This window comes from Anolis sagrei, chromosome 3, assembly GCF_037176765.1.
Source record: "Anolis sagrei isolate rAnoSag1 chromosome 3, rAnoSag1.mat, whole genome shotgun sequence".
NCBI lineage: Eukaryota > Metazoa > Chordata > Lepidosauria > Squamata > Dactyloidae > Anolis > Anolis sagrei.
This window is the reverse complement of record NC_090023.1, coordinates 68,129,883-68,156,235: the sequence shown is the minus strand read 5'-3', so window position 1 is coordinate 68,156,235 and position 26,353 is coordinate 68,129,883. Positions and strand designations below refer to the sequence as shown.

General features: G+C 38.2%; 1 protein-coding gene across 2 annotated transcripts in view; it reads right to left on the bottom strand.

Annotated features, from left to right (window-relative positions):
- The window catches only part of MAP3K7CL (MAP3K7 C-terminal like), a 29,048-nt gene continuing 2,695 nt past the window's right edge, over positions 1-26,353 (bottom strand). For both annotated transcript variants that reach the window (XM_067466699.1, XM_067466698.1), the window contains 4 exons: positions 24,416-24,524; positions 16,659-16,720; positions 6,865-6,980; positions 1-2,294 (listed from right to left, as the gene is read on the bottom strand). In XM_067466699.1, the coding sequence (XP_067322800.1) occupies positions 2,114-2,294; positions 6,865-6,980; positions 16,659-16,720; positions 24,416-24,485 (429 nt within the window). In that variant the 5' untranslated portion in view covers positions 24,486-24,524 and the 3' untranslated portion in view covers positions 1-2,113. The remainder of the gene's footprint in view (positions 2,295-6,864; positions 6,981-16,658; positions 16,721-24,415; positions 24,525-26,353) is intronic.

The following is a 26,353-nucleotide window of genomic DNA, read 5'->3' as shown; positions in this document are numbered from 1 at the left end:
TAACTTTTTCAATTGTCTTTTAATGAAAAAAAAATACTGTGTGAATAGAAATGGAAGTATAACAAAGAGTTTTCAGCTGATTTAGGAAAACACAGTTATCACTAGCAGACGAAAGAAGAAGTACAGCAATTTTTGTTTTAGGGCTTTTTTCTCCAAGGAAAATTCAAAACAAGGATATAGGTAGGCTAATTATATTCTGATACCATAGACTTAAACACATTACCCCAAAGGAAAGCTACTTAGGCCCCATCTTCACTGCTATATACAATTTCCGAATGCATTTTAATTGCATTGAAGTGGATTACACTGCCATATTATTCACTTCAATTCAGTGCAACTGCATTCTGAAGCTGCATTATATAGCAGTGTAGATGAGACTTTACTTTCAAGAGATTTGTTTGGGACTGGAAACCATGCACTCCAAAGCATTGGCCATGATAGTATCCATATTAGGAATTCCACATCCAAATTTTAACAGTTTTTGATCCTAGCCTCTTCTCTTAGGAATAAGCTCAATGAAAATTAGCAGAATTCATTCATTAATTTAATTAAGTGTATGCAGAATTCTTGTTTGGGGTTGGGGAGTGCTATCAAATATACTCACATATAAGTTGACCTCGTTTATAAGTCAAGGGCAGGTTTTGGGGCCAAACTTTTGGTGTGACCAGAACCACCCCAGCTTCCTGCAGCATTTTTCCATCCAAGGATTCAGAAAGGCTAGAAGCGGTGCTGCAGTGGAGAGACTAGAGGGATCAGTGTGTCCGAGTTTTATAGCTGTAGAAATGTGGTTCAGAAAAAATCGGTTCCAAGCACAACTACATATCTAGCAGGCTGAGTGCTATTTTTTAAGCAGACCTTTAGTTCAATCATATGGTAGAACAGTGGTTGGAAGTGGTGTGCTGTGGGGGTAATCTTGTATGTTTTTTCATTAAATATTTTTTTAAAAAAATTAAACTGTTTTAAAATATCTGCTTTAAACAGCGCTGTTGTTTAATTGTTTGTTTAGCTTTTGTAATATAAGATTTTAAATTATTGTAAGAGGCCTTGGGTTCCCAGAATGGAAGAAAGGTGGAGTATAAAGTAAGTGAATGAATGTATGAATCCTTAAAAAGTTACAGCCAAGGTCCCATGTGAAAAATCAGACTGGGCTGACTTCTGTGTGTGGTTTCAGTGTTCACGCTGCATGAATTCACAGTTAAGAATCTATGAACTTGGCTAGTCAACATAAAGGTGCCCTGTACAGGAAAGGCCGGGATTTCAATCTAATTTGCTTCTATTACCATATTAAGGTTATGGTTCTAAACACTCTTTCTTTAGGAAGGAAATCATGATGTTATAATAAAAACAGAACTCTACCAACCCCACCTTGAAAAGATTGCAATGCCAGTCCATAATTTTAAACAAACTAATTTCCAGAGTAATTCAACATCAATGGGACTTTTTTTTCAAGGGGAAATTTAAGAACAAGGAAAGGTCACTCACTTTTTTTTAACACATTATAGTTATATAAAAGAATTACCAATTCATGGTGCAGTCTTCTACAGGCACAACCAGGTGTACACACTCTAAAATGTGTATACAATGGCTATTTAAAGAAAGTGATTCAGGTGCCCTTTTACTGGTTTCCCACTGTTATTTAGTGGACAATGGTCCTTTGGCATACAATGCCAGATAGGTGAAGTAAAAAAAAAATCTGTAGCCAAATGTGGGAAAGGAAGGGTACTCCAATGTTTCTTGCAATAATGTTGCTCCCGCTGGATGACTTAATACTGCCCTATGCATCACAACACTATTCATATTGCTTTTGAGTGTGCTTGGATCATTTTCAAACTATTGGGAATATTTTTTAGAAAAGAAATCAGATTCATTTCTATGTTCAAAGGGGATAGATGAGCCTCCAATTATGCGACCGAAAATGAAATATCCATTATATAACCATACAATAACCATATTAAGCTAGGGACTGGCAGGCATTAAATCAAATTTAGACGTGTACATGTTCTATGTCTAAAGTGTCCCAGCCTTTTACAGGGAACCTTTGAGGGAAGGAGGAAATTTGCCCAACATAAAAAAGACTCTAGATTGATCTTGGCCCAGATAGCTTCATCCAAAGTTATGATGATCCCTGTCTTTTTTGATACTGTATTCTAAGTTTCTCCAGCTGTTCAACACATTGTGTCTGGGCTAAGCTCAATGTCCGGTTCTCTTCTGTCAGGTCTGAATACTCCTTTGTTAGCCGAGCAGCAACCATGCTTTCCTTCTCAGCTTGATCTAGCCTAATGATCAGCTCCCTTCTGAAAAAGGAAAAGAAACAATAAAAGTTTAAAGGCACAATTTAATGTTCCAGGGTAGTATCACAGGTTGATGACATATGGATACTTCAGCCTAGCTCTAAAATACTATGAACAGAAGGAGAAAATGTATTCATGCTAGCCTGTCAACTCTCCAGCAAAGCCAAGGAAGAAAAAGCAGTTTGTTTTGTGGGAGGGGGTCACAAATAAAAATGAGTTGGTCCTTAAAACAACCCAACAAATTCAGCCAAATCTTTCTCAGATCTTAGGGATGTAGCTATTTGGGAAGTTATCCCCCAGTAAGAATTCTGCCACCCCATTAAACATTCCTTTACTACCACCCTTGTTAAGGTGCACTGAAATAACATAAAATGTTCATTGAGTATTTACGTTTATGCATCCAAAGGAAAGGGGCTGGCAAAGAGAATGGAATCACAACAAATAGAAGGGTTCTAGGTGTGAATGATTTTCAGTATTTTCCTTTTTGCAATGCTAGAAATTTGAGGACTGAGAAAAAAACTTCCTTCATTACGCCCACCTGCAGGTGTATCTCTGAGACATCTCCAGGCTCATTTCTGGGAAACATTAATGCAAAGTGGTGTTCAGGAAATTTTAGAATGCTTAGAATCATGAGAGCTGAAAGAGGTCATCCAGTCTAAGCCCGTGCCATGCAGGGAAAACACAATCAAAGCACTTCCAACAAATGGCCATCCAACATCTGTTTAAAAACCTTCAAAGGAGGAGATTCTACCATGCTAGGAAGCACAATATTATGCTGTCAAACAGCTGTTACTATCACAAAGTTCTTCCTAATATTCAGGTGGAATCTCTTTTCCTCTAGTGTGAATCCATTGCTCCCTATTCTAGTCTCTGGAGCTGCAGAAAACAAGCTTGCCCGCTCCTCAGTGCGACATCCTTTCAAACATTGAAACATGGCTGTCATGCTCCTCTCAGCCTTTTTTTATCCAAGCTGAAAACACACAGCTCACTCAGCCATTCCTTATAGGGCAGTGGTTGCCAGCCTTTAGTCCTCCAAGTGTTTTGGACTTCAGCTCCCACAATTCCTAACAGCTGGTAAACTGGCTGGGATTTCTGTGAGTTGGAAGTACAAAACAACTGGAAGACCAAAGGTTAGGAATCACTGTTGTAGGTTTCCAAACTTTTGATCCTTTTGGTCGTCCTACTTTGGACATGTCCCTGCTTGTCAGTATTCCTCTTGAATTGTGGTGCCCAGAACTAGACACAGCATTCCAAGTGAAGTCTGGCCAAAGCTAAATAGAGTGCCACTGTTACTTGCCTCAACACTTTACTCCTACTGATGCAGCCTAGAATCACATTTGGGGTTTTTAGCTACTGCTTGTAATGGAAAAACATTCTGATTCCCAAAGGGAGAGGAGGCAAATCTCACAAAGCATATTGTATATATTTTGATGGGTTGTGGGGTTAGAAAAATAAATAAATCAGTTATTTGTATTCACTTTACTGTTATCTTTCTAGGTGTTCTTTTTTAACTTGGTAGTTTGATTTAGCCCTGCTGCACACTCATAATAATTCAGCCAGACTACACTTGCTATTATTGGAAATAGTCACAGAAACTTTGTGGTGGGGCAGGAAGGAGTAGCTCTTGTGTCTAGTCTATTTTTATCCATGTCATAGAAGACCAAAGCCAAATGCTCATAAATTTTATGGTGATAGATTGATAGTGTGACAGATAGCAGTAGGTCTTGACAAATCTCACCAATGAATCTGCAGTTCTTAACCAACATAGACAGGTGAAGCATCATCTATATAGGAAGACAAAGCTAAATATCTAGGGCTGTGCTTACATGAACTCTGATTAAAGAACACTGTGCTGTGTTCGGAGCCAGCTGGACATAACCGACTGCCATCAAGATAGTTATCATAACAAGAATTGTTACAGAGTGAACATCTAGGTCCTCACTGTGATCTTTCACAATAATAACTGTTTCGTGTGCAATTTGTCAATGGTGCTTCATAAATTGTGGGATGTGAGTTCCCATTCCCCCCCAACTCCGGGACAAGACAGTTTGGAGCAAACAAATGAAAAAAAAATTGGCTCAAATTTGGCACAAATTCTCACTGAAAGTATACATTTTTTTTAAAAAAAAAGAGAGAGTGATTTGTTTTATATAATTGCAGTAGCCAGGAGGAATTCAAGTATGTGCTGTTGTGAGTATAGTGGATTATATTCCTCAATGAAAGCATTGCCTTGATATGTCAAAACCTCAGGCAACTAGCTTTATCCAATGAGATGTTCCTCTTTTCCTTGTCCTAGTTCCCTTGACATTCAGTGATCATTTATCTCTACTGCCATCAGCAGAAGTCCTTCTGTTTTTGGCTCATTAAATGCCCCCAACATTTAAGCTCTTTCTGAAGGGATTGTGGCATATGCCATATGGGATTTGTCCCTTAGGGTAATCTTTACATATCAGTATAGTGTAAATATAGTGTGAAATTTTCAGCTTGAGAGCTCTGGGCTGAAATTCATCCAAAAAAATGGCTGGAATGGTTTCCGGATTTCTTATGCTATATAGTAGTATAATAAATTGCAAAAAAAAAAAAACCCCACAAAAACCTGTGGTAGTTCCGTTATACACATCCACTTGCTCCCAAACTGACTAGTACTGAGGAAAATCTAGTTGGTTTACTCGGTTAAATAGCCACATCTATTTCTATGTATACATCCATGTGATGTTGGTTGTATTTGTGCATATACATATGTGACAGAAAGATCAGAAGCCTTAGCCTACTTGATCATGACTTCAAGGCTTCAGGACAAATGGTTGTTCAAACAAGCATACACATACTGCTTCAGAATGACAATGATCAATGTTGAATATATTTTCCATCACCTAAATCTAAATCTCTGGGACGTCATCACACTAGAGAATGAATCCACTTTAAATACTGTTTCTTCTACCCACAGAATTCTGGGATTTGTAGTTTAGTGAGGCTGTTAAAAGCTCCTCCCTAAACTACAAACCCCAGAATTCTACAGGAGGCAAAAACCGGATTTAAAGTGGATTCATTCTCTCATGTGATAAAGAGTGGCGTTGTAGCTAAAGATCATCAAAAACAAATTGACAAAATACCATTTTCTCCAGCTATATACAGTACAAGGTAAAATACATTTTGCTACATTTTCCTTCAAATTCAGGCCATTGCAAATTCATTATCATTATACATGCACATAGCAGTTAGGTGGCCAAAATTAAACTATCATTTAGAAATAAAAGTATTTTATTCCAGACTTTTCCCCTCCCATCAAGTGTGATGGGTAGCCGATTATAATTGAAATTTTCACATTTTACCTTTCTAGCTGTATTTAACTATGTGGATGAGGGTTTGACTCTGAAATCAATTTCAGACAACCGAGTTATCATAGAATAGTAACAGTTATCACATGATACATATGTTGGTTGACTTTTAACGTGTTTTTAAAAGTATTAAGGAAATTCTGGTGCACATTTATATATTTTTTTTCTAATCAATCCCATGGCAAACATTTTTAAAGTTTCTTTATGGCTATTTCTTGTTAAAAATCTGTTTATCCCATATGATACCATTATATTCACCACTCCAGTCATTCCTGTTTACAATATAACTCCAGCAGCAATTGCTTTATATTTTGGAAGGAAGGAGATAAATATGCTTTCTAAGTGAAGAATTCAAAGTTTTTCACAAAACTACAAAACCTAGTATTCCATAGGTTTTATGGAATATGGAAGTGGTATCAAACTGTGATAATTATATAGTGTGGCTACAATTGAGGATTATGTCAATGGTCCCAGGGCCTGTTCATGCTACGGTATTATAGTATTATGATTCTACTTTGCTGTTAGAATCCAGGGATTTAAAAGCTAGGGAGATATACTTAGAATTCTCTGTTAGAGACAACTCTTGTGTCCACCAAATTATAACTCAAAACTTCTATAGGATGTAGTCATAGCAGATAAAGTGAAATTGTGTGTTATATTGTATGAAAAGATCCCTGACCCGAGGAAATAGAGAAGACTAGAAACCATCAGTAATCAATAACCTCAGCTTAATCCCTTCCAGAGGACCATCAGAACCTTAAAAGCTTACTTTCATAGGCTACAGCTCCCAGAATCCTCCAGCCAGAAGGGGAAATAAGTTTTCCAAGTTTTTGCTAAGTTTTTTTCTGATTTAATACCATCTATAGTTTCCTTCCTTCTGCTTATAGATTCAAACTCTTGAGTTTAACCTGAGTTTTGTAATGTGCACTTTACTTCCCTAGATCCAAATATTAATCTAGTTTTCTAAAGCCCTTCCAAGATCAAAAGTATGGTAAATAATGAGAAATGCTCTTTAGAGCTCTGCAATGCAGACTCAAGACAAATGGGAAAGTAACACATTTAGTCAAAGAAAAAAAGAAGGCATCCATTAAATATATGCACATGCTTATTTCAAAAGCAGGATTAGTTTTTAATTCGCTGGGCTGGTGGGATGAGTTCTTCGTTCAGGTATTACTTTTCTGTGTGTATGTGACAAACAGTGGTTAAATGGGAGGCAGAAAAAATAACTCACTTACTTCCTTTCTTCAAGCAGTGCAATTTCCTTTTTGACTTCATAGTATTCTTCTGCTATTTGGCAATGCTGTTTAAACACCTGCATAGATTCCTCTGAGTCATGGCAAGGGGGCAGGGGCTTCATGAACAAAGGAAAAATAATCTAAGGCTTTTTGCATTCAAGAGGAATCCTCAGAAATAGAATTTAAATCAAGACCAACATCTTAACATAATTAGTTCTTTTGTCGGAATAGCTGGAGTATTATTTCAGTGAAAATAGTCCGTTACAAAAGCAAAGGCAAATATTTCCCATCTTTGCAAAGAAAAGTAACACGAAATCATCTTCTTTCCAGAAACCTTCATAACTGTCCTTCATAATTCGGAGGGCAACGCTTTTTGTGAAAAAAGAGTTTTTGTTAAAAAGTTATGTTTTAATGAGACTATTTACTTATCCAACAAAGCCTGTCACCAAAGTGGAAATGTTGAACATAGCAATGACAACTTTGTGCTCTACCCATTCAGTTTTCTCAAAAAAAGATATTCTCCTTCTCCATTCAGAGTCACACATGATACTATACACATATGATACTATAACACAAGTTTTGATCTTCAACACAAATTTAGGCAGGGATTAACATTATGAGATAGGGAAAATTATCAGATGGAAATATGTGTTGGGAGTAGAGGGTTAGCAATGCAAAGAATATTCACATATTTTCTCATTGTTGATGAGAAAAAATATCTGAACACATTAGGACATTCTAGTAATAAATCTGCTTCTACCCCTCCCTGAGACCTTTTTTTTTCCATGTTTCAGAATCTGTGTCTTCAGATTCTGTTTGTTTCAACACCAGTTGTATATAAATGTAATGTCATAGTTGTAGATGCAAAACAGTTACTTCTGTGAAAAATATTATGGATGACATCAAATAATATACAACCTTTGCATATGATGACTATGAATGTGTTGCTTATTGTACAGGCCATGACATCAAATAATATACAACCTTAATCCTTTAATATCCTTACAGTATATGCTTTCCAATGTAAACATTAACACTGATTCTATAAACTAGCACTTTCAAATTACAGTAGCAGTGACAATCCCCGTAGGCATGATAATAACAATATCAGATATGTATTATCCCAAACTGTTTCCATTTCTAACTAAATGGCCACCCAATAGAACAGTGTCACAGCTTTAAATACCTGGCCGTACCCTTCTCATATGATGACTATATTATAAAGCATCTTGCTGAGATCATGTACCACAAGCTATGGTCCAGGGTGCTGAATTTATTTTTGGATATCTCCTTTAACACTGAGGCCTACAGCCACCATCAACAGTTTTTCGGCAAATAACATCTTGAAATGTTGACTATGTATATTAGAAACTCAGCATTTTCAAGTTGGAAATTCCATTAAATGCTGAACAGATGTGCCTGGAGAGGATGATCATGTTACTATTGTTAATGATATTATTGTCATTAACACAACAGTATCACCATTATCATCAAGCACAAATAATCTCCCCCTCAAATCAAAAATTAATTCTCCTTCACAGCCTACATATCCCATCTAAGTAGTCTAGGATAATGTTAAAAATAAATGCACATGCAAATTACATTTTAAAGAAATTCATAAAGAATAGCAGAGCAGAATCCCTGAACATATCCCTGGAACTAGGAATACTACCCTGCTCTAGGTAGAAAAAAATACACTTAAAATGCAGCTCAGACCTGGATCAGTTGATCCTGCTGGTTTAAAACACACCAGTTAAGCAGTCTTCTCACAGGTATGATGACATTGCCAGCCATGCTAAACAATAATTCTGCTGTGGTAATAGAGGCATCCCTGTGTTGTGTTTAGAAGATGCCGCATAGCATGTGAAAAGAAAGACAGTGATAATGGCATTTTAGACTGCTATACTTAAGTACCTTGAGGCTTTCGCATTACCATTCAGTACCAGTTTTCCTTCCCTAGGACTGAAGAAGTCCTCAACTACCTCATCCTCTCATTTTCCTCTGAGGAATCATTGTTATTCTCAACAACTTTAGCTCTTTTTTCAGCCTTCAAGAAGGCATACACCAAGTTCCATCGGAACAGAGCTTGTTCCCCAAAGGTTTAGTTACTGTATGGGGGGGGGGGGGTGGCAAAATGAGGACAGTGTCCCAAATAAATATTCTGACTGCTCCACAAATAAAAATTTCCTTCAGTTTCCACATTTCTAGTGTTACAAAGAGAAAAACACTAAAAATTGCTTGCTAGGGTCTGCCTTTTTCTCCTTTGGATATCTGAACTGCATTTTTGAATCTTCAGCTAAAGTCATAAGATGCTGAAATGAAAAATGATTTTTTATGGGGAGATTAGAAATTATTTTGGGGGGGAGGCAATGTCCTTATCCCGTGGACCTATTATACTCTTACTCAGTGAATATCTGCAGGAGGGAAGACATCTGTAAATGCCTTCCCTCCTTTGACATAAAATTAATTTATTTTTAAAAATTTGATTAACAGGGCAATCCTGTATATGCCAACTCATAATGGATATAGTCATTTAAAGTCATCTATGGTCATAGGTAGACACCGACATATATGGAAGGAACTGTTACTGCAACAGAAGTCGTAATTTCCCTGAAAGTCCACAGCATAAGACGTTCTTAAGGGAAATACTGATGTTGTCTTGTTATTTATAACTGTGGAAATTCGGGGGATTAAAATGATACTGATTGACTAAAAACCTTCTGTGTTCTACAAGAGGTAAGGATGGAGAATCACATTGGTTTCGTGCAGATGAGTCTGGAATATCCCAATTGGAAATGTTCTTCAACAGTCTACTGCTCTAACAATGCAATCCTGTCCATGTATGATCAAAGGTAAGTTCCAGGTTGTACTCCCAAATGAATTTTTACATGATTACAGCTTAGGTTTAGTAAATAAAAGTATGTCAGCACTCCCTGTTTGATCTATGGCAAGATTTAATGAAGTTATTTTGGTAGGATGTTTTCAGTCTTGTTGATTGAACACTATTCCAATTTAGCCCAAACCCTGCGCTCACATTTCGCCCATAACTATAAACTGTGTGCAGCAGTTCAAAATAGGTATTCCAGAAATAATTAAGCAAACATTTTAAAGTACAGATTTTCTTTTTTTTAAAAAAGAGCTTAAGTTAGTTTATCTATTGCTCAGTTAAATGGTAACCAAAATTCCTCTGATATAAAAGAGCAGTTATTTTTATTCTTGCACCCTCTTTTTAGACTCTTCTATTTGTGGAAAGAAGTGCTTGGAGTCACTGTACAGGGAGTGTCAGCATACATTCACACTTGTGTTCCCTTTTTAAAAATGGTACAATATGGTGACAAAAAAAAACTAGATAAAAAAGGCAACTTAAGCTATTCAGATAATCATAATTATCAATTATTACCCGCCTCTCCTCATGACTCAGGGCTGGGTACAATATGGTTAAAAGATGCAGATAAAATATAGTACTATTAAAATGCATTTATTAAAGTACTCTTAACAAAGACAAACACAAATACTAATACAATGTAGGTTAAAATTCAGACTTTAAAATTGACCATAAGCACCATTCCCAGCATGAAGAGAGGAGGTGAAGAGAGTTGAAGAGATAGCAAAAAGAGAAATGGGATCAGGAGGACACATTCATACTGAATAAAAATACCAGAAAGTCTCAGATTTTGTGCTTGTTCTTTCTAATTGTATTTTGGTGATCCATATGCATATTATTTATTACAGAATATTTTCCACCAGCTCCAGATATCATCACACCAGCCCCTTAAATCAATTTATTTTAACCCAGTAAAAAATAGGAAAGGAATAAAATCTGGAACTTTTAAATGAGTCTGTATGTGTTTATTACTGTATTTACTTCAATCTAATGCTCACCCGTTTTGGCTAAATGACCTTGCCAAAATTAGAGTGCCCCTTAGATTCGTGCCATAGGGTAATCTTAGTGCTGAGCCAAATCAGTAGGGGAAGATGCTTCAGGAGCACCTGGAGCTCCTATTTGAGGGATGTCATCTCTAATTTAATTGTCATAGCTCATGCAATCCTGGGATTTGAAGTCTGGTGAGGTATCCACACTCTTTGGCAGAGAAGGCGCAAAGCTTTGTACAACTACAGTCCCCAGGACTCCATAGCATTAAACCTAGGCAGTTAAAGTGGATTCATTCTACAACATTGATCAAGCATGGGCAAACTAGTGCCCAGGGGCTAGATGCAGACCCCTGGGTGCTTACATCAGGCCCTCCTCATTTTCCCTGTCCTCTTGGCAGAAGGACATGATGACCCTCTGTGTCCTTATGCCAAAAAGAAGGGGGAGAAAGGCACATAGCAGTTGAGAGCCCTCTGGAGTGCTCTCAGCCACCATGTGTCTTTCCCTCCTCCTGGCATAAGGATGGCTCAAGGAAGACACATGGCAGCTGAGAGCCCACCAGAGCACTCTCAGCCACCTCCTGTCTTGCCTTTCTCCTGGCATAATGCCAAGATGTCACCCTGAGCATCGGGAGAGGAGGATTGGGGCAGTTGCTGCATGTACTGGCTTCCTCCCCGATTAAAGAATAAGGATGGGGCGATGCTGGAAGGAGAACCTGAGGATGACTCAGACCCTGCCCTGCCCTCTTCTGGCCCTGCCCTCTCCTAGACCCCCCCCCCTTCCCGGGACTGCCCCAACCAGCATGTGCCTAGTCCCCCTCCCTCCTGGCCCGGCCCTTTCAGCCAGGCCTGCAGTGTGGCTCCAAGGCAAAAAAAAAGTTTGCCCATGCCTCCAAGTTTTTCTTTTCCATTTCTGAAAACATTTGTGATGTAACACTTTTATTTTTAAAGAAGGAATTCTAAGCAAGCAGCAACTGTAATGGCCATATTACAAAGGGGGCCTTTTTGCTGCTGCACACTACATTCATCAGCAAATACTTCTTTCGATTTCAAGCTTTTGAAAATTGAGGTGCACATTAGACTCAATGGTGCATTGGATTTGAGTAAATACAGTAGTGGATACCTCATTCCCCAGAGAGACTGAAAATATGAAGCAGTGCTGTGAATGTGAAAAGCTATGAATCTGAGTTAAGAACGAGAATCAAAATACGCTCTGAGGACAGGTTGTAGCACAGAAATATGTAAGGTGGAATAAGATTTTCAAAATGGGATTCATAACAGTCTTTAGCAGAGCACAAAGAGTGAGAACAAAGGCAGGTCAGGTAAGTTGCTTGGTGTTACCTTTAACCAGGGCATCTTATTTGTACTCCATGTTTAATGAGGTACTATTTTCTCTTGGCTATTTTAAAGGGAAATCAAATGCATTCTTCTGATTTGAGCTCAGTACTCAGTTTGCCTTAGAATATGTTTAGACTTTTATGAATGTTTCTATTGTTATCCGCTCCATAACTCCTCTTTCCAAAACTAGAAAACATTTTATTCCTGGCTTAAGATGCCCTTGTCATACCCTCCACTGCCCCTTCCCGGCTTCCTAAAAAGAGAAAGGCAGGCCATCTGTCTAAGAAATCTGTCATTTCCTTCTTTCCATGCCTTTCATTTTCCTAATGTCATTTTTAGTCAACCACATGCATATACTGACCTCTATCAATATTCCATTTCAGTCTTGAGAGTTGTCAGTCTGGTTTTGGGTGCATCTACACTGTAGAATTAATGCAGTTTGACACTACTTTAACTGCTATGGCTAAATGCATTGAATCACAGGAATGCAGTTGGGTGAGGCACCACTACTATTTAACAGAGTAAAGATCTTGCAAAACTACAGCTCCCATAAATCAATAGCATTAGACCATGGCAATTAAAGTGATGTCAAACTGCAATGTAAATGTATCCGCTCATGCTAAAACCTGAGATGGAGTCAGAAATTGTGTCAACACTCTTTTGAGATCAGCTCCCCAACTGTGACAAATGCATGCTCAGAAGACATCCACCATGCAACCCTGCTTACTCAGAAGCAAATGCAGCTGTACCAACCCACAGTTACCTATGAACAAGACTGTACGCTTTCAAACACATGTCCCTCAAATTAAACATATATTGAACCACTCAGTCGTGGCAAATGACTGTCTTAACTAGTAAGCTGTGCAAATCAAATTGGAAAACAGTCTATTTTTTATTGGGTCAAATCCAACTTTCACTCTAGAAATCCAATTTGTTGGCACTCTTGTTAACTATGATTGAAAACCACAAAATATCTGTAATTATTGTTTGTCAGAATTGGTATCATTTACAGATGTAGTGCCACCATTACATGAGAAATCCAACACTTCCATAGAATGCTGCCACCATGGCTTTTCAAATGGAACCATAGTACTTTAATTGCCTAGGGTGAAAGCATCCCTACTATTTGCACCTAGATCAGGCATCCTCAAACTGCGGCCCTCCAGCTGTTTGGGCTGTCAACTCTCAGAATTCCTGAAAAATGAACAAGCTTCTTAGGGCTTCTAGGAGTTGTTATTTTAGTTGTTTCAAATTAGGTAGTCAGCCCTTCACATTTGCTGGGGTTAGGTGAAGAACACTTTCATGAAAGTGGAAATTCCACAAATAAAAAACTGCTATATGTTTATCTGAGAGAATACTTCTCTATGACTCTTTGAGTCTTCCAGTGTGACCCTATGGTCAACTTTGAAGGGAAGTTGGGTCTTAGAGTCAAACTGGAGGACCTAAAGAATCCTAAAGGGAATATTTTAATCACATTTGTAAATAAGCAAGTCAGCAAAAGTCAAGCCCACAAGTGTGAAGGGCCAACTGTAATTTGCATTCAGTTAACTCAATTGGGGGAAGAGGACAGTAGAAATCAGTAGATTCAGGCAAAATAAAACTGCTGCAACCTTGCCCAGCTTTTTCCTCATTAATAACTTTTGCCATCTCAGCTTCACTCCAATTTTGCTTGGCCACTCCTGTCCCAGATGGAAGGCATTCCTGTCATACCTCTATTTCTTGTCTTTCACACGATGTGCACAAAAGTTGAAAAACTGGATTTCTATATTGATTGCACTAGAAGTTTAGTAAAGAACCTTTTTCTGGGAACAAGGAATGGCATGACAGTTACTAACATGGTGCCTGTAACCAAGTCAATTTCTGAAACACTACATAGATTGTACACATTAACATCAACAGCCATAATCCCAATGGCTAGATAAATATAGATCTAATATTAGCATCTGGCATACTGGAGCCCAAATTATGTACTCCAACAAAGTCAACTAGGTTCTACCTTTCCTAGCCAACTACTTGAGCCTCCACTTACAGCTGCTTTCAGAGCCCGTTAAGGCAAAAAGATCAACTTGTTAAAAATATTTTAAATTTGAGATTCATAAATACCCATAAGAACAAATCCCACTAAGGAAACGCACTTTGCAGAATATGATGGCTTGAAGTGCATTCTCAAGTGCCTTGCTGAAATAAGAAACCACACTCAGAAATGACATCATCCAGCTAGAGAGAGAAAGAATGCATTTTCCACATTTGGTTATTTGTAGGGAAGGATCTCACAGCCATTGTCTGCTCCACTATATAAAACAAAAGACTAGAATGTTCAAGGCAAATATTGTTTAGTCAGTTCAGCTTGTCTCCTGACAATTTTCTTGTTTTTTCAGTTTCCCTAATCCTTTAGGATTGCCTAGTGGTAGTGCAGCAATAACATTATGACTTTATGAGTTGCAGCAAGAACTGCATAAAGTCTAAAAGAAGTGTATCCAACAATTCCTTACTTAGGATATGATAAACATTCAACATTTGTGACACTGACAGCTTCCATGTCATTGGCATAGAGAATATTTGATGGGCTTTTGTCCGAACTATAAATTGCTATCCAAGGTGCTGTGTTTGCTATCACCAGCTCCTTTACAGCAGAGGTAAAGATCCACTATGGATTCATGAGACCATCCATTTTCCAACTCCAGTATTTTATATTATGTTAATCTGAAAAAAGATCTATTTAGAACAGAAAATTGAAGCATTTCTGAATCTTAAATCTCACGAACATAGTTACAGGGCATTTTGCTTACTTTAAATAATGTTCAACTAATTATGTGGGAAAATGCCAATAGCTGGTATATATACAGCTTGAAAATTACTTTTGGACTATAACACTGACCAGCCTCAGTCATGCAAGTTGCTAGAGCTGCAGGCTGAAAAATATTTTTTTCAAGCTCTGATTATGATACTACCAGGTACCAGCTATATATATTGATGCTATAAGCGTGTAGGTCTCTGTCTCAAAGGGTTTTGAAAATGGCATCTTATCTGGAATATGGATGATAAAAACATTAAGTTCAGTTGTTGAAAGGATTATAACTACCTAATACATTATTTATTTATTTGTGCTATTTCTATCCCACCTTCCTTGAATCCAAAAGTGACTCAAGGCAGCTTACAACCCGGCAGCCTTTCGATGCCGTAACAATATGTAGTATATAATTTAAAACATTTAAAACAAATTTCTACAATCATACAATATAACCATTTAAAACATATAAAACCAATGCCTTCAATGTCCATCTCGTTGTCCAAAAACATCATCTAAGCCATTCCACAGTTCAGTTATGAAGAACTTTGAGAAAAAACAATATACAATTATTAAGTGTTATTATTACTGTTACTAGACAGAAGACAATAGAGGAATGGAATGACATTAGATGCAGCATGGTGTTCCTGTGTATATATATGTACCACACATGTACAGGCATGTGTACACACAGGACTTGAGATAGTTTCCTAGGCACACAAAGCTCTGCTTGGTTATCATAGATCCTACAGCCAGTTAAATAAATTATGCTTAAGTTCCCAGTGATAACCACTTGAGATTTGGTTTCAGCTGCAATGTTTCTTATGCATGTCCTGGCTAGCTATAGTTCTTTTTTCATAACTCCTCCCCCCATCATTTCCTCTTTCTTCCTCTGTCATCTGAATATCTCAAGAACACCAAACCTTTCTAATGACTTATCTTTCATCAGCTGTTACTCTGATGTCACATAACCCTCTGAATACTTCACAAGAATGAGCTAAGAGATACGAAGAGCTAAGAGAAGGAGGGATAAACCTCCTTCTCCCTTTCAGGCTTCTCTTCCTTGGATATAAGATTGCATCTCCAAACACTCCCCTATAGCAATTCTTCTCCATCTGACAATACTGAACCACTGGGACCTCTGAAGAACCCTCATGGTCTCAGGAAGAAAAGCATCACTTCAAAGTATGAAAAGATGAACATACACTCAAATTGCAAACCTTTGAATTAAACTCAGATGACTTCTACAACAGAAAGGGTTTTGTTGTCTTGAAAAAGAACATGTCCTATCATGCTCTTTTTCAAGCCATAAAATGTGTTAGGTATTGTCCAAAATCCAACCAGTCCATACTTCAGGAAATAAAGCCCGACTGCTCATTGGAGGGAAGGATAGTAGAGACCAAGATGAAGCACTTTGGCCACATCATGAGAAGAAAGGAAAGCTTAGAGAAGACAATTATGCTGAGGAAAATGGAAGGAAAAAGGAAGAGGGACCGACCAAGGGCAAGATGGATGGATCACATCCTTGAAGTGACTGGATTGACCTTGAAGGAGCTGGGGATGGTGACAGCCAACAGGGAGCTCTGGCGTGGACTGATCCATGAGGTCACGAAGAGTCGGAAATGACTGAACGAATAACAACAACCATTATCCAAAACCACTGCTCCATATAAATATCATGCAAGTAGATTGTTATACAATAATCAGTTATGCCCACAACAGTGCACATACAGTACTGATGTCTATAAAGAAATATGATTATGCAATGGACATAAGTATTAAACAAAACCAGAGTCACCTGAAGCTGCTGTTCTAAATCAGGAAAAGCCAAAGGAAAGGCATTCTCAGGGGGTGTATCATCTAAAATGGAAAAAAAGTAAAGTTTAAACCTTTTTAGAAGTTGCTCTATGCAATTAGCTGTTGTAAAATACCAAGTAAATGTATATATTTATATCCCACTTATTTATAGGCACAATTCAAAGTGCTGATTACTGGTATCACCTATAAAACTCTATATGCCTTAGGTTCAGATTGTCTGAAAGCCCATATTACCCATTATGAGCTTGGTCAGGTCTTATAATCTTCAGGGGAATCTTTCTTTCCATCCTACCACTCTCAAAGTTTCATCTAGTGAGGACCTAGTCTACTTAGCAACTGTTTCCAGACTGTTAAACTCTATCCCAAGTAGGGATCCAACTCTTCACTAAGTTTCTTATGGAAGGTAACAATGAATAATTTCAGTTATTTGCTTCCTGCTGTAAGGATTCAAAAACCACACAATTTTTTATGACTATTTGCAATTTAGGACTGATTTTGTACAAAATCCGCACATAGTTATTTTGTATAGAAAATAAAATTTTTGCATAGAAAACAACATTATTGCATAGAAAACAGCATAGTTTAACAGAAGTATTCTTTCATACACAGAAAATGTTATTTTCAATGCAACTAAAGCATATGCAAATTTTATTCAGCATAAATAGTGAATTACAGCATTTTTGCACATAAAATGCTGTTTTCTGCACAAAACAACATGTTAATTTTGCACTGAATAATTCCTGAACTGTGAAGATTTCCATCAGCTCAGATATCTTGTCAGAGTTTCTAAACACACGAAAATGTGTTTCTCAACTATTTAAAAAAAATATTCTTTTAATCCATATTCCCAGGGGAGACCCTCTTTTTGTTTTCTTTCCCTCTTGAAGGCAACAACATTCTTATTTAAACAAGAACTAAGTTCATTTCCAAGGACAATTCAAAGTTCTGGTCTTGGCCTATAAAGCCCTATATGGCTCTGGCCCAGCTTACTTGTCTGAACGTAGCTCTGTCTACGTTCCGCCTCGTAGTTTAAGATTCACCGGGGAGGCCCTGCTCTCAGTCCCACCAGCCTCGCAAACGCGTCTGGTGTGGACGAGGGACAGGGCCTTCTCGGTGGTGACCTCCCCCCCCCCCCGGCTTGTCGAACTCACTCCCCAGCGAGATTAGATCGGCATCCTCCCTCCCTCCTTTCCTTTAGGAAAGAACTGAAATCATGGTTTTGGAACCAGACCTTTGGCTAGCAGGCATAACGGCACTTTGGACATTGATTGTTATAATAGAAACAGCTATATGATTTTATAACTACTGTTCTTGTTTTAATCTATTGAGTATTTATGGTTTTATATTGTTCTTCTATTGTGATATTTGCAGCATCAAATTGTTCCCAGTGTTAGCTACTCTGAGTTCTCCATTGGGGGTTGAGAAAGGGGGAGGGGGGTAGAAATGTTGTAATTAAATAAAAAATAAATAAGCAGAATAAAATGATGTGCAATAGGTATGCAAGTTTGTTTTCAATGTGTAGTTGGCTTTTAATTTGTAATTGTTTAAATTAATTTAATTGACTGTTTGAAGCTTTTTAAATTATTGTACCACAAATACATTTAGTTTTTAAAAAACTGCTTTGGCTTTCATATTTGAAAAAAGGCAGCATATAAATAAAATAAATTCACATTTATATTTGTTTCATCATCTATTTTGTAATGTTTCTATATTCCACGCTGTGTTTTATTATGATAATGGTCTAGTAGCCTGGTCAAATTCTGAGTGCTCAGAAGATGAGGAAGGGAATGCTGGGATAGATTTGGAGGGCCCAAAGGAGGATAGGAGTGTCTGGAGAGAATTGGTTTGGAATCTCCTGGCAGTTCCCATGAGACTGGAGAAAGTGATATCAGTTCTCATCAGAATCTGCCAGAAGTGCAGGCAGAGAGAAATGTGGGAGATGAATGTTTGTCCAGATCAAGGCGCTTGGAACTTTGGAGGCAGAGCGTACAACAGAGACAGACTCTCTTTTCCCGGCAACTTAGAAATAAGGAGAGGGAAAGCAGGTGTGCGAGGAATGATGTCATGGAAGGCTTTGAGGCCTTTTAAGTAGTTTTCTGCTGGTACAATCCTTTGTGAGAGCAACATTGTATTCAGGCGAACAGCTCTCGATTCCTGGTCCTACATTTGGGTATTCAAGTTTCTAAGTTTGTTCCTGGTTCTAGTTTCATGTGTGGCATAGGTTGCCTGCCTTGGATTCATGCTAGCATGTTTATGGATATATCTGTGGATTGACTCTTGAGACTATATTTGAAAGGATTTTGGAATCTTGGCTATCTTGGAAATAACGGGTTGAACTTTGCTTCTCCATTTTAGATTTGCTTATTTTAATATACTCATCTTTTAAGAAATGTTTACTTACTGAATTTACCTGGACAGAGGGTGGTTTGTGATGAAAAGGTGTTTTGGGGCACTAGTGCAACAGGTATTCACAAGAACAAAAATCTTTTATTTTTTAAAAAATAATAATATAAGGAACTGAATCTTAATGACTGAAAGGCCACCACTAACGGATGTAGTATTTTATTTATTTATTTACAGCTTTTATATTCCGCCCTTCTCACCCCACAGGGGACTCAGGGCGGATTACAGTGTACACATATATGGCAAACATTCAATGCCAATTTTGACATACAACATATACAGACATAGATAGAGGCTATTTCACTTTTTCTGGCCGCCAGGGGAGCTGTCGCTTTCATTGTCCATCTGCGACACTGATGAAGTACTTCTGCATTCCCCGCATGCTTTTTGCTGGAGTGCTTGCTGGAGTCTTTTTTTTTTAATCGCCTCATAAATTAGTTAATTTAGCCTCCCCACACTTTAAGGTGGTACCTATTTTTCCCACTCCAACCCGGGCTGGCTTCAAACTCATGACCTTTTGCAGCTTAATGCAGCTGACACTCAGCCAGCTATGCCACAATCCCAGTAAGTAGTAAGTAGACTCCCTACACCAGCCTGCAATGCTGAGAATTACAGGCTTCATGGGGTGGGCCACATGATTCCAACTCCTATTGGGGAAAATAGGGCAATGCCTTTGGGTTACTTTAACTTAAACATGATTGCACTCTTCAATAAGCAAGCAAGAGGGAGGCTGCTTCTTTCATAGTTACCATATTAAAAGGATGAGGGTCCAAAAATACTTGCAGAGAGTTGATGCAGAACTATGCATCACGTGTATTTTTTGTCTAGGATCATGTCAGAAAACCAAAAAAGCCTATCCTAAGCACCTAAGAGGGCTATCAAAGACTGCTATAGCAGTAAATAAAGAATAAGCAACTGGGTTGCAGCAACATCCTCCTCTTACTCCTGGAATCAGAATGGAATGGCCATCGGATCCCTGGCAGGTTGCCAGATGGCAGCACAAGGCTGTTTGGCCTCGAGAAAGGGCTTCAGTACATTCAACAGTGGACTGTGGGTTCCATCTGTATCTGCCAGGGATAATATGTGGAATGGTATCAAATCCTTTGTTTATATCACAGTCACATTATATCCATTGCTTCTCTGTCTGACCAAATTATTTCAACTGTTAAAAGACAAAGTTGGTGAGAGATTGTTCTTCATACATAAACAAATGAATTTTGCACCCTGCCTACATTGGAGGTTTTTGAAGAAAATGGCTGGATAAATTTTGCCTAGCATATATCTATTTTTAGGCCAATGAGTCTTAATGGTCAGCAGATGTCTTTTCTTGTGCCCCAAGAATACACTAATCAAGTAGGCATCTGAAAAATGCAAGGGATTTTTAGAGTGGGACTAGATGAATTGCCCTGAGAGCTGATTCCGCTTTATGCAAGGTACGCATGGTACTGGTGTTTCCCCTAAAATAAAAATTAAAAGGGCTACATTTTCCAGAATTCCTCCAGTCAGAATGGGAGTTTCTAAGTTCTATTTGGGAAAATGGTGCGAGATCAAAAAGTTAAGTTCCATCAAGCCAACTGCCAATTAACCACGAACAGGGTTCAGATCTGCCTAAGTTCGAAGTGAAGAGCTTTCACCCCTTTAAACTGCCTTGTGCCCTTATCTCTTTATATGTACATAACAACTGACATAGCACAATTTTTAAAAATCTAAACAGACATGGGGATGGGTGCAGAAAAGAATCAAGTGGTTGGGTGTGGAAACATGTAAACTGTGGGTCAAACTAAACTTGATGTTCATTTCCTGTAAACAATCAATATGCTAATTTTTCCTGTTAAATACTTGCTTTCTCATCCACACAGAGAAGAATGAGAAGTAGGGAGGAGGTTTACCAAATCTGTTTCCTGAATACATTCTCTTCCCATTTGGTATAAGACCATGAATCCAAGCTCCTTTTTGTACCAATGGACACCAGATCTAATATTGGGATGGAACAATTATTTATTAGGACCATGGTAGACGAGAAACTCTTACTTAGCTTCAGGTACTGCCTACTTCAGGTACTGCCTACTGTACCTTTATTGTCAGATGCAGTACAGTTTGAGAAAATGCCCAAGGATTTTCATTTCATAGATATTTTGGCAGAATGTGGGCAGTTGTAGATGCAGAAAAATTAATTGGTCCTTTTTGTATAAAAGTAGAAATAAAAGAATGACAATTTTCTAGCATGCTAGTACCCATTTTGATGAGTTTTTGAGCATAAAATGTTGAAGATAGACCTTCAATTAATCAATTGGATTTTTTGGCATAGCAGAAGAAATTAATAGACTGTAGAAATAGGGTAGTTAATAATAGACATTACATGCTGATGTATGAAAAGATGGATTAGTATGTATAGATGAATAAACCGCCTCGAGTTGCCTGAGGGCTGAGAGGGGCGGTATATAAATACAATAAATAAATAAATAAATTATAGCTGATTTGAAAGCAGATATTGTTATGTGCTTTTTAGTCAACTCTGACTTATGTTGACTTCTCCTAGGGTTTTCTTTCTAGAATTTACTAAGAAGAGGTTTCTCATCGTCTTCTTCTCAGGATGGTTCTATATGACATATAGTTACAATTATATTGTTAATTTTGTGTGATTGATTGATTGACTTGTTATAGTTGAATGCTAAAAAGGAAATAAAATAAAAAAAACCACATCATGCTATAGGCCTGTTTTGCAATTTTTTGTAAGATAATTAATCTAAAAAAAGAAAGTCAAATCATGGTGAACGACCAAAAACAAAAGGAGAAGCATGAATCAGGGTCATTGTGGCCCAGCTGCTCTAAGAACATCTGAGTGGATAGTTGTAAAACATTTGACAAGGATAATGGGTCAGCGTTGCAGACAGGTGGTGCAACAATTCAAGATGCACACTCGCACTATACAGCTTTTGGGATATTTTATCTTTTTAAAAACTATGTCAGTTTGCTCAGAGACTAAAATCATATTTTAAAACAAAAAACTTAATCTTATAGAAGTCCATTTCTGTAAGATGATATTCACTGAATGCGTTTTGAAGATCTCAAGTCAATGGCACTAAAAATAGAACTCTAGGGGTGATCTAATGATTAAAGCATACCATAGTACATTTTTATAGCAGGCCTGACACAAGATTCTTTGGAAAGCTATTGGGTTGGTTGTTTTTGTTGTCCAGTCATTTGTTTTTCCAATTATTCTAGTTTAAAATTTCATGAAAATGACATCTCTCTCTCTAGGTCTGCAAGAAAATCTGAAAGTTGCCTTCTACCTAGTTAGATTATCCATTTACATGAGGGGTGGCAAAGCCTGTCTTCAAGGGCAGTTCTGCGTGTCTCATTAGGACCTTCAGGGATCAAGAATACCTTTTTGCTTCATATTGCAAAGAAATTATATTCAGGGAGTTGGTGGAGTCCAGTGGACATCCCTGGGGTCAAAATGAATTTTTCCAAAAATTAAAAAGTCTTGAAATGTTCCAAAATGTTCTCTAGGGGGCCAGGAAGGCTCCAAAACATTCCCCATAAAATAGAAGGGCAAATACACAATTTATTGATTGATTTATTAGAAGCAAATATGGCCTTCCAAGTTCTCCTTGAGGGCTAGTGTGACACCCTCGTCTTCAGAGTAGCCCACTCTTGGTCTAGATTCATCGTATCTGCTTCAACTGACAGCTACTGACACTAGTTTTTCAGGCAAGCATCTAGGTATGTGCACTTTAACACAAAGGAGTCTAAAGGAATCCATATTAGATAGCTATCAAGGATGCATCTTATGGAATCTCTGTGATTTGTAGTTTGGTAGAGCTCTCTAGTTGAGAACTCTAAATATACTTCCATACATTGCATCATATGTAATCTTGCCATGAATGTTTCTGCACTTCAGCCATCAACCAGAAATACAAGTGGTTGGTATCCAAGCCTCATCCAAAGAAATGACCTAGAAAGATACCTCGGTAAAATACACAGAAAGGTCCAGCAGAACCAACCAGCTTAGAGGTCCCGCAGAATCAACAGGGATACACTTCTTGGTTTAGTTCCGTGCGAAGATCATCTGTAAAGCTCAAGGTGACCAAAAGTACCTCTGCTCTGTCTCATATTATATCCTAAAGCTAGACTGAAATGGATCTAAATAATCTGTCTCATCTGTAGCCAGGAGGTCACCAGAAGTTTAAGAAACTTGCCTAAATCTATAATATTGAAGCCTGGCTGATAAGTTCTTCAGTATGGTTGGGTCAAAGGAGATTTGTTTTCAATAAAGGTTTCAGCCATATGGCAAGATGAAAATTTACCTTGCTGTAGTGAGGCATAAGCTAATCACCTTACTGAATCAACCAGTTTCATTTGGCCCCTCAGCTCTGGAACTCACTACCTGGTGAGATTAGGCAAGCCCCCACCCTAGCACCCTTTAAGAAAGATCTAAAAACTTGGCTCTCCCGATGTGCCTTTGGAGAGTAACCATATATCCCATTTCTGTTTGTTACACCTACAGAGTCGTCCTCGTGATGCACTTTCCCCCCATCCTTAATGAAGGCCTAACTCCACTGTTTCGTCCCTTATGAGCTCCTCCCTCACAAATACACTTTTCCACTGCTATCTCATCCAGGGTTTTATTATTTTATCTTGTGCATTTGGCCCACCCATTGTGTTCTATTTCTCATTATGTTATTTTGCACTGTTTATTTTATCTTGTTGCTTTATGTATTTTATTGTGATGTAATCTTTTGTTGTGTTGTATTTTATTTTGCTGTGTTGTATTTTTGGGCTTGGCCTCATGTTAGCCACCCTGAGTCCTCTTTGGAGAGATGGAGGTGGGGTATAAATAAAGATGATGGTGATTATTATTATTATTTACAGGTAGGAAGGGTATGGGTCCAGTATGTACATGTTAGCTCTCACCTCACCAGTGATCCTGACAGTATCTCTAGGTTGCACAAATTTAAATGTATGCAGTAACACAGGACAAGTAGGGGCCGAGTTACATCCATTGGACCTGTATCAACTGCAGCCTCCAAATCAGAGTAAGTCCAAGATATTTCCAAAGTGCCATGCAAGTAAAATTTACTAAATATAAAGCATTTTGTGCATCATTCCCACTAATGTACATATTTTCGTGTGCATTGTTTGACTTGATAACTCCACAGCACAATTCATATAATTGTGAACATTGAAGTGTGACTGCGTTTATTTCACATATTGATTTCAGAAATGCAAAGTACTTAGGTTAGTATTAAAATGTGAGCTGAACAAACTTCTATACCATCCCAAGGCAAAGAAGAATAAACACGACAAATAATTGTTGACAATGAGTATTACCTGGAGAGTCATTTAGACTGAAGGCAATTCGTATCGCTTTATCAGCAGCTATCCTTGCTGTGGTGATCATGTGGGCACCTGGGCCTATGCGTTTACTTGTGTCTTCCAGCTGCAAAATTAACATATTTTAGAGATTATTAGAAACTTATGAAATATGACTAAATGTTGTTTGACATTACGTTTTTATATAATTTTCTGCCATTTTCAGGAAAGACGATGAGTATAATCATTTGCACATGCATTCCTTGCTATAATCTTTCAGAGGTAAGTTTTCTCAACTAATCTGCATTTTTCATTTGAAAACTGCATGTCAGTAATGTCTCTCCCCAAATTCAATGGTCCCCTTGCTTTTAACCACATGTTCTCAGCTTTTCTTCCAATGGAGATGGGGAAACTTAATATTTCCAGATGTTCAGTGGGATTTGCTCATCAGTAAATATACATAAAAGTGCAGTCTTGTTAAATAAACTGTTGGTTCAATAAAATAGACACAGCTAAGAAAATAAGGTTGTTTTAATTATGTTTAGCTTGAATAAGAGGGGAATCAAAGCAAAATTAAATAGATACTGGTTTTCAGTGTCCACATTGAAACATCTAAGGAACTGTGGGTTGTTGTAGGTTTTTCCGGGCTATATGGCCATGTTCTGGAGGCAATTTTTCTCCTGACATTTCGCCTGCATCTATGGCAAGCATCTAAGGAGCTATGGGAATCTCAAAGTACTGTTTGTGCAAGATCAGTTCTACAATGTAGCTGCACCATTGGTCTGATTTGTTGGCTGGCACATATCACCCATGCACAACACCTCAGTATGGCATAAAAATAAACCCACTACAAGAATACTGAAGTCAGATATTACAGTTTATTTGAAAATATTTTTCAGTAAGTTGGCATGTTGCGGCTGACTGATCTCTGCACACAAAAGCAGCACACAAATGCAGTACATAATTTGTTGGAAGCGGATGAATGAAAGTGCACCAGTCCTGTGGATACAGGGTTCTTGTCCTGCCATTGACCTGCACTGTATGCAGCATGCTATTTGGCTGGACATAGAGCCAGCCAGTTCATCAGCATGTGTGAGACAGCTGCCTCAAATGTTGGCTGTCCAGAATTAGTAAATCCTTCTTTCCGTAGAAGGGCCTTTCTTGCTGGCTGCCTCCTTCCCTGTCTGCTGTGAACCCACTACAAACCTTACCTCCCTACCCCTCCCTGTTCACTGGTGTTGTGTAAAGCAATTGTGGCTACAAAAAGCACCTGCCACTGTTTTACAGGAAGTCATGTGGCCCTCAAATGCTAAGCGCCTTACTGGTTCTTTGTAAAGCATCACACCAAAAGCAGGCAGAGAAGAAAAAGCAGTACTGCTTCTTTAGCAGTGGTTCCCAACCTTTGGGCCTCCAGGTGTTTTGGACTTCAGCTCCCACAGTTCCTAACAGCTGGTAAGCTGGCTGGGATTTTTGGGAATTGAAGTCCAAACACCCAGAGGTCCACAGGTTGGGAACCACTGTTATACAGTCTCAAGACACAGTAAAGCAAGGTTTGAGATATGGCGGTGTGATATACAAAGATGGGCAGGAAGGGAAGTACAATATGAATTCCTGTTATCTACTGGGATATGTTCCCAGTACTGGGATTATCTCCAGTTCCCAAACTGGAGATAATAGTGAAACTGTATTGAGATGAAGGACGTCCAGCCAAGAACATGCTCAAGAACCTAGAAAACACCTAGAGAGGTCATATTTTATAGGAGATAACATAGCAAAAGTAGAGGCACTTTTCCAGCCTCAGCAGGTGAAATTGGCTAATGGAGAGGGGGGGGGGGGGGGGAAGTAGTGCATCACTTTGAAATCCCAGTTCTCCATTACTGCATTATTTATTGGTAAAATTACAGGAAAAAGATGGTTGTACTAGTGCCAGTACTATTGGTAGACAGTCACATGGTA